Source organism: Aythya fuligula, unplaced genomic scaffold, assembly GCF_009819795.1.
Source record: "Aythya fuligula isolate bAytFul2 unplaced genomic scaffold, bAytFul2.pri scaffold_46_arrow_ctg1, whole genome shotgun sequence".
In the NCBI taxonomy this organism is placed as follows: Eukaryota; Metazoa; Chordata; class Aves; order Anseriformes; family Anatidae; genus Aythya; species Aythya fuligula.
In genome coordinates, this window is record NW_022473988.1 from 94,187 (window position 1) to 103,701 (window position 9,515).

At 47.3% G+C, this 9,515-nt stretch overlaps 1 protein-coding gene across 1 annotated transcript; it reads right to left on the reverse strand.

The window, feature by feature from the left end:
* Window positions 1-2,447: 2,447 nt before the first annotated feature.
* Window positions 2,448-9,236, reverse strand: LOC116501574 (very low-density lipoprotein receptor-like). Its single transcript, XM_032207174.1, is given in 4 exon segments — window positions 2,448-2,510; window positions 6,310-6,332; window positions 7,523-8,680; window positions 9,218-9,236. Coding segments are annotated over 4 exon segments (1,263 nt in total).
* Between the last annotated feature and the right edge of the window lie 279 nt (window positions 9,237-9,515).

Sequence of the window (9,515 nt, forward strand, 5' to 3'; positions counted from 1 at the left end):
CCCAGAAGAGACCCCAGAGGAGACTGCGCATGCTCCAGTAGGAGGGACTGCACCCCAGAAGCTAATTTTAATAATCTATTTTTTTTAGAAGTAGTAATGAATATGTATTAGTCTAGGAGCATAAAAATCAGTTGCTTGATGTAATTGGTGTGCATCCTGGTGGAGCGGAGACTCCCGGTGCACCCAGCGCTGTTTGCTTACCTCTATTCCTTTATATCCTTTAATAAATCCTATTTTTCATTTAATTCTAATTTGAATCCTGAGCCATTTATAACAATAATGATTGGGGTTATTTTGCAAACTCCACTCTTAACAGTTCATAGAACCTTAGGGCCTGTATCCAAGAGTGCAGAGAGAGTTTTTTTGGCCAGCAGATGCTGGTTCCTTAAGATGTCCAGAAAAGGGCACTCAGGCACTCTAAGAGATCATTTAAATGTTCTTAGAGCTAAGACTATAAGGAGAGAGAGGAGAGTATAGATCATCTATTGAAGTTGATGTGACTTCATTCAAGACAAAATTCTCCACTGTTAGTCTATACTCTTCATTTGAGTTTTGCACTGGCGATATGGGACTATTAAAGTGTGAGCGAGTTTTGCTGATCTCTCCTTGGCTCTCCAGTCAATCAGTCAGCTTGTGGATGGGAATCAGGGAGTCTAGGTTAGTGCGATATTGCCAGTGGTGCCCTGCTTTCGTAGCAGTTGACACCTGTTCTACGACCCTGGCAACCCCAAAACAGATGGGTCCTGTGTGAGATCAGGCAAGGTGGCCAACTGTTTCAAGCCCTCCATCTCCAAGACAGCTGTGCCAAAAGCTCACTGGTACCTTTCTGGTTCCTCGAAATATCCCCTCCTAAGGTAGTCTATGTCAAGTATGCCCAGACCCTCCGAGCCAGTCCCAATGGGGTACTTTTGCCAGTCATTTCTTGTTAAGCTGACTTTGGCCTCCAACTCAGTTAGCTGTTGGGATCCCCCTGACACTCCAGAAATACAGATGGGTTCTGCTTCCTTTCTACCTTGATGGCATCATGGTACACTCTTTACTGGTGTCCTCTAGAGCCTTGTAGTCCTCTGGTCTGATGTGCCAGGCCATCACATCCACACTGTCCAATAAAGCCAATTGTCCCTTTTCTCCCCCTGGCACGCGGTAGGGCCTCTCTAGTCCTGGTCATAGTATTCATTACTCTGTGTGGGGAACTGCCCAGTGGAAACTAGAGCAGCAATTTTCCTGGGAGAACCCCTTCTTCCATTGTTTTTCTTTGCATTTTATCTTTTCTCGCCTCTAAGGTGGAGGTGGATTTCCCATCCCATTTCCTCATGTCCTCTCCATGGTCATGCAGGTAAAACCACAGGGTGGCATGTGTTGTGTACCCACTATATGCAGCCCAACATATTGGCCTAGATGGTGGCTGAAATCTTTCTGCATATCTCACAGCTTCCCCAGGGATAGGAATCGGGTGGTTACTGCTGATATTATGATACCTGCCTCTTTGTCCTCCTGTTCCCATGATGGTCCTACTTCAGAGTTGCCTGCCTCATATTCTTTTTCATCATTCCTTGTCATAGTAGGGGTTTCTTTCCTTACCAAATGAGCTGACTTTCAAATCTCCTATTTCATCTTGTGTATAGGGTTTACTGATACCGGCATGGGTTGCTTCTTTGGCCCAGCCATGGGTACCCTCACAGGGGTTGGACTTGTGTTGATTGCATCTTGGTACCCATAGGCCAAGTTCCAGCTCATTGCAGTGACAAAGACCATGCAATATATGAAGTGAAGTGCTGGAGAAGTCACTGCTGTCCTCCTGCACCAACATGCCTCTGCTCTTGGAAGGCCTTCCAGGAAAGTAGGGTTTGAGACCTGTCCTGGGGCTGGGATTTTTTCAAAAGAGGGGACTGAAGGAACCTGAGATGCAGCAGCCCCTCATTGTGCCTGAACTCCTCTTCTGCAGCAATCTGGGCTCTCTCTCAGAACGTTACCAAGTCTCTCATTTCAGGAGACCTGTGGCAAGCTGAAGGCAGGACTACCGCTCACAGAAACCAGTGGGAATATTTGCACTCAGTACGGTCCCTTTCCTGTGACTGTCAAAGTGATTAAAGTATTGAACCCCCTCATCATCAGCATGAGGAACCAGGAGATCAAGATGCCATTAGGAAAAGGATTTCATGGATGCTTTCCAGGATGTGCTGAGGAAATTGATGGATCTTTCAGCATCTATAGACTGTCTTTTCTTCATCAGCACACTACAATTGGCGGAAATGATGGAACATTTCTGATACAATGTTTGTTTTCCCATGACATCAGAATATTTTTTTTAGCGAGTTTATTACAGGAGGAGAAAAAGTACTTATCTTCCTCTGTACCTGCATTGCCAGAACTTTGTCTCTTATGTACTGCACTTCATCTCTTTCAGGTATTTCCACCTGCCCTGATTAAACAGTCCATACTGGAAGTCACCTTTCTGGCAGACTGTCTGGACACATGCAGTCTCCATTCTTCTCCAGATTCCCATCTGGCTGCGAAACAACAGGAGAGAGTCAAAACGGTCACAAAGTGCTGCTTGGAAGGTGAAGAGTAGACATGAGGAGGACGTGTCATTGAAAGGGTAGAGCTGAGGTGCCAGAGGTAACCCCTATGGAGTCTGTGGTCAATCCATGCCATTGTGTTTCAAGGAACTGCCAGGGAGTGTGGGCAGACATCAGTGAAAGTCAGGAAATGTCAGGATGAGAGCAATGTGGAGAAGCAAGGTGGGTGCCTACAGCCTGTAGGGAAAAGGGGGCAAGGATAGGGCAGCACAGGACAGCCTGTGGTGAAGAAAACCAAGAGGACTGGCAAGGCTGGAAGGCCCCAGTAGAACCAAGGCCTTTGTACTGTTGGGTATGGCAGTTGTCTCTGCTACTGAGGCGCATGAGAAGACATGCTGTGCTCATGACACTACGGCCTTGTTGTGTACAAGAAAGCTGGGGAGGGACTCTTTGTCTGGGAATGTGCTAATAGTACAAAGACTAATGGCTTTAAAGTGAAAGAGGGTAGCTTTAGATTAGATGTAAGAAAGAAATTCTTTCCTATGAGTGGTAAGGCAGTAGAACAGATAGCCCAGAGAAGTTGTGGATGCCCCATGCCTGGAAATATTCAACACCAGGTTGGATGGAGCTTTGAGCAACCTGGGCTAGTGGATGGTGTCCCTGCCCATGGCGGGGGGTGGTGGTAGAACTAGATGATCTCTAAGGTCCCTTCCAATCTAAGCCATTCTATGATTCTGTGTTTCCCCAACAACCTCCGAAGGCATGCCCACAAATGTTGCCCTTTCCCTCAAGATTCCTCCATTAGAGTTTGCAGACACCTGCACCTACCTTCGATCACAACAGGCCCCTCAGAGTCACCAGGCTCTGATGTCCGGTGTCACCAGGTGGTTGCATCAGATTCCAGGCCTTCATCTCCATTAATCATAATGGGAAATAACACGAAGAGCTCACATGCAGGTGCCCATGTTGTTGGGGTTCAGTTGGACCGGATGATCTTGGAGGTCCTTAATGATTCTATGAGTCTATGAATCTATGTTGTGCACACCTGAACTCAGGCAGAGGAATCCTAGCTCCTGTGGGTCAGGGGCAGGTAGGAGGGAGCTGAACCATTTCCTAGGCCCAGGACTATAAACCTGTAGTGCAAAGTTTTGATCGAGCCAGCTGAACCACTTTCCTAAGCACAGGTGTATAGACGATTCTCTGCAGAGGGACCTGGACAGGTTGGATCAATGGGCAGAGGCCAATGGGATGAGGTTCACTATGGCTAAGTGCTGGGTCCTGCCCTTTGCTCACAATAACCCCATTCAATGCTACAGGCTTGGGGCAGAGTGGCTCGAATGTTGTGCAGAGGAAAGGGAACTGGGGATGATGGTCAAAGCTTGCCTGAACATGAGCCACCAGCGTATCCAGGTGGCCAAGAAGGCCAATGGCATCCTGGCTTGTATCGCGAGTAGTGTAACCAGCAGGACCAGGGAGGTGATCATTCCCCTGTACTATGCTCTGGTGAGGCTGTACCTCGTGTACTGTGTTCAGTTTTGGGCCACTCCGTACAAGAAGGACATTGAGGCCCTGAAGTGTGTCCAGAGAAGGGATATGAATGCTGGTGAAGGGCCTGGAACACAAATCTTCTGAGGAGAGGATGAGGAAATTTTTTTTTTTTTTTTAGTCTGGGGTTGAGGAGGATCCAGGGAGACCTTATTGATCTCCACAACTACTTGAAAGGAAGGTGTGGGAAGTTGGGGGTCAGCTTCTTCTCACAGATAACTAGGGATAGGACTAGAGGGAATGGCCTCATTTTTTGCTAGGGGAGGATTAGGTTAGAAATTACGAGACATTTCTTCTCAGAAAGAGTGGTCAGGAAAGGTTGGAACGTGGTGCTTAGAAGCATGGTTTAGTTTATGATGTTGGTAATAGGGTGATGGCTGGACCAGATGATCTTGGAGGTCTCATCCAAATATAATAAACACTCAGAAAATTTTCAGTGACACCACGCAGAGTGATACGGTTGCCACACTGGAGGTAACGAGACACTGGAGGTAGGGGTATGGCTGGACCAAGATGGAGATCTTTTTCAATCATAATGTTTCTATGCTTCTCTGATATCCCTGTCCCTGTCTTTATGTACTCTCTGAAAATGGGACAAAGCAACGAGATTCTTCAGTTGAAAATTTTATTTATTTATTTAGTTCTGCTAGAAGAAATGATCCTGCTGTCAAGAAGTGTGTGTGCCCAGGGGAGGGAGGGAAGCCCAGGGCTTCCTTCAGGCTGTTTGCCAGCAGGTTCCCCTGCAGCCCCAGGGCCATGTGCAGGGAGCCTGGTGGGGGGCAGAGCAAGGGAGGCCTTGGGCTGGGCCTCTGCTGCTGAGCTGGGCCAGGCTCCTGGGCCCAAGGGGAGCTCGTGGCAAGCGGGCAACGCTGCAGAGAGACACCCAAGGTGGAACCTTCCACAGGGATACTGCTAACTTTAGATGTCCACAGCAAAAGAAGTACTCTACAGTGTGGGATTCTGGGGGAGACCAATCTGCTCAAGGAAGGATGATGGAGAAGGATTCCTGTGGCCCTCAGCAAAGTACCACCAGCTGGATCTAGAAAGACACGTGGAAACCTCTAGTATCCTTGGAAATGTTCCCTTGCCAACCCAGCAAGCCCATCATTGCTGGGTTAGTTTCCTGATAATTCAGGTGATGAAAAATCCTAGAATTACAGCCACTTGCCTGCCTCTCTCCCAGTTATCCATCTGTACATGTGTAACTCTGTATATACATTTACCTTTACTTGCACGTATAGCTATGGTTACAGCTCTAGCTATACAAATATATATCTCACTATACAGACAGAAAATGTGAATATTTCCACCAAGAAAGGCAGAGAGTATGGGTATGATTGTCACAAATTTACCCATTCAAAGATGGAGCATTTCAGGGAACCTTTTTAACTCTGTTTTTCTTTGCTCTAACAGGCAGGAGAGGTCAACAAACCACAGATTTTCTCAGTGCCAGGAGTGAGGGGTAGCATGAACAGTCCTGGGCAGGGAGGGTTTTGTGGCTTCAGAGCTCCATGTAGGACAGCAAATTGTCATTTTATTGCTGTAGGCCTGAGTATTAACTGCTTGTTTTTAAAGCATTTCAAATATTTCACCTCAACCAGCACATTACAGTCAGCTGAAATAACTGAACAGCTTTAATACAATGTGAAAGGTTTCCCATGACATCAAAATTATCATATTTCAGAATGTCTATTATAGTGGGAGACAAATACTGATCTTCCCCTGTACTTGCATTGCCAGATTTTCTCTTAAGTACTGCACTTCATCTCCTGAGTCTCTGTGGTATTTCCACCTGGCCATACAAAATAGACCATGCTGGAAGTCACCTTTCCAGCAGAATGTGTGGACATGTGCAGTTTCCACTGTTCTGCAGAGTTCCCCTTCACTTGTTCTTGCTCTTTGGTCATTCAGACACTTCTCATATACCCAGTTGCTTCTAGGGATTTTGGGGAGGTTGAGCTTGCCTGTATTTCAGCAGTTCCTCTCATCATCCCTGTAGCCAACTCTGTAGCTGCATTTCTCTTCTACCATTTGTACTGGGTCTGGCTGGAATGTTAACTTTCCTGGCAGCAGCCCATACAGTGCCGTACTCTGCACTTGTAGCTGGAACAGCAGTGTTATCACACTAGTGTTGTGTCTACTGCTGAGCAGCAGTGGCACAGCACTGGGCCTTTATCTAACCCTCCTAGGGGGTGGGCAAAAAGTGAGGAGAGAAACATCACTAGGTGTTGCAGGAAGCACGGCCGAAAGCACGACAGACACCAGTAGAGTCAGATCATGCTCCATTTTATTGCCTGAATAGCCTAACTTTTATAGAGAACTTAACAGGGGTGGACAGTGTTTCACACAAGATTATTGGTCAAAAGCACTCAGACAAACAGCTACAAGAAAACAACCCCACCTGCAAGAAAACAACCCCCTTGTGATTAGCAGTCACATAGACCTTGTCCTTGAGGCCAGCTACTGGTAACAATATTTTCCTGAATTCCTCAATTGGGCGATGTGGGAACACTGTCATGGGAACTTCTCATAGTTGCCCTGGTAGCTTGGTTTGCTCAGCTACAGCAAGCCATGGGATTTTTGCTGTTTCAAGAAATCCCTCAACAATTCCCCCTTCTTCTTTTGAGCAAACCAAGCCTGACACAGCAGTTTTACAAGTAACTCTTTAGCAACACACAACGATGATTACCACCACCATAAACCAAATCCTTAATCCCCTTGTGATTAAACCCAGCAACCATCTACACTTTGTTTCAAACAAGTCAGTGAACCATTGATTGAAAGGATTGATACCATATTGAATCTTTCTCATGTGCTCTTTCAGGAAAGTAATGGATTTGTGAATTGACTCATTATGATCAGAAAGGTTTAAACAGTACATTCCCTTAAAGTCCTCACACCCATTCCTTTGAGCCAAAAGCAAGATGTCAATAGCAGCTTGATCCTGTAAAAGCAGATGTCGCAGACTATTTTGATCTGGTAACATCTCCTCAAGTATCTCTGTCGTGGCATAGGCTTGCCTCTCGGCCCAGCATACCAATTTTTCTAAGTTGTTACGTGTGGCCGCAGATGCCACTCCAGGCACTGAAATTGCTAATGCCTCTCTAGCTGCTAACCCACACAATTCAACATTATCATTGCAATCCAATGCAAGCAATGTCCATTGTCATGTCTGGTGATCTCACGCAACTGTAACAAGCTAGGAGCAAATACAATGAGTTTATCTATGTAACATGGACATCTGATAGCATTTGCAGGGATACCTTGCCAGGCCCCATCCCCACAAATCAGAAGCACATCAGGAGGTAGGGCCAAAGGTGTACAATTGTTCCAAACACTGTAGTTGTTACCCCTTGTCTCCATGCTATAAACCCCTAAACCCTGCTTAGCAGTGTCATTGCAATCACAGGTGTTATTTGTGTCTTTGTACCAGTATGGCCTTTTCCAGGTTCCTGTAGCAGGAATCATCTGATATCCATGGCTACGTTCACTTTTGTAGCCACCTTTCAGGTTGATACACATTTGACTACAGATACCAAGGTTTTGACATTCATCAATGTCTCCACAGTTTCTCTTGTCTATAAACTCAAACCCAGCTGGACAGTCACATTCATTTATGATGCATTCCTCCAAGGGCTCATCACCCCAGTCCTTGCAGTCTCTCTGCTGGTTACACACTTTATTGATATCTATGCATTCTCCACTTCTGCACTTGAATTTGCCAGGTCCAGAGCACTGAATAACATTGTTACAGTTTGCTTCATCAGTGCCATCCAGACAGTCTCTCACACCACTGCACTGCCTACTCCCATGGACACAGTTCCCATCTTCACATCTGAACTGGTCTGGCCTGCAGGTCCGAGAAGGGCAGTTAATTTCATCACTTCCATCCTTGCAATCAGGATCTCCATCACATCACCACTTCTTGTGGATACATTCACCTGAGCCGCACTGCACCTCACTCGTAGAACACTTCACTGGAGGTGCAGGCTGGCGGCCACACTGCTCCAAAGATTCATCCGAGTGGTTGGAGCAGTCAGCATCATCAACACACACCCAGCTGATAGGGATGCAGGTAGAACTCTTGCACTGAAACTCATGAACACCACAGGTAGGAGGTGCACACTCCAGCTCATCGCTACCATCACTGCAGTCATCTTGAACATTGCAGACAAAGCTTTTGGAAATACATTGCCCACTACTGCATGTGAATTCTGCTGCACTACAAGTCACAATGCCACAATTCTCTTCATCTTCTCCACTGTCGCAGTCCTTTTCACCATCACATTTCCAGGACACTGGGATACACTGGGTTGACTGAGGACCACAGCTGATTTCATTTACCCGGCATGTTCTCGTATGACACAGCTCAGCACTCTCATCAGACCCATTTTCACAGTCCGGATCCCCATCACACTGCCATCTATTTGGCACACACTGACCACTGTTACACACAAAGTCAGATTCAGCACACGTCTTCTTCACACAAGCACTCTCATCACTGCCATCTAAGCAGTCTTCACATTTTGCTCTAGCACCGTCGGCAGCAGTGCACAGGCCGGCGAGGGCGAGCAGCAGGCAGAGTGCCCTGCAGCGCGGCAGCACCCACCGCCGCCCTGCACCTGTGTCACTTATACTGCTCCTATTACCCATGCCGTTAGTGTCAGTGGCATCCTCCTGGTACCGTTTCTGTCTTTGTCGCCCCTTACTCTCCCCCTTTTCTTTTTTACCACTGACCATTCACCACAAATGGGTGAGACACATGATTACTAGTTAGGAAAGAGAGTGTAACGTCTGCTATACAGCTGCAGGCCGTGCCAGCTGCAACCCTAGCAGCTGTTTGTGAACGAGCCTGACTGATGGTGGTCATTTGGCGGTGTAATCTGCGTCTCTGCTCTCCTGCCCTGCAATAGAGCTAAATCGTCATTAATAGTCTGTAGAATGTGGCAACCCCACGGAATGTTATCCAGAAACATAGTTATAACACCGATCTGGGGACGAATAGTCTTTTTTTTGCATTGCAAGATAACTTCTTATAAAAAGAATGCCAGAGAGAAGCAGCACAGCCGCTGCTGCTGCTGTCTCCATGGTTATGTCAGACAGGCTGCAGGGTCCTGATCTCCGCCCCTCTGCTCTGTGCCGACTCGCCACACGGTGAGGGTCGGCCGCCATTGTCCACTGACGCCTCTGGTCTCCCGTAGCAACTCGATCTCGGATGGCCCGTATCGCACCGCGATTACTTCAATTTCATGCGATTACTTCAAATTTCCCGCATCCCCCCACGATTCCGCGTCTCTCCGCGATTCTGCATCTCACCGCGATTCCTTTTTCCGCGTCTCACCGCGATTCCGCGTCTCTCCGCGATTCCGCGTCTCACCGCGATTCCCTTTTCCGTGTCTCTCCGCGATTCCGCGTCTCACCGCGATTCCGCGTCTCTCCATGACTCCCTTT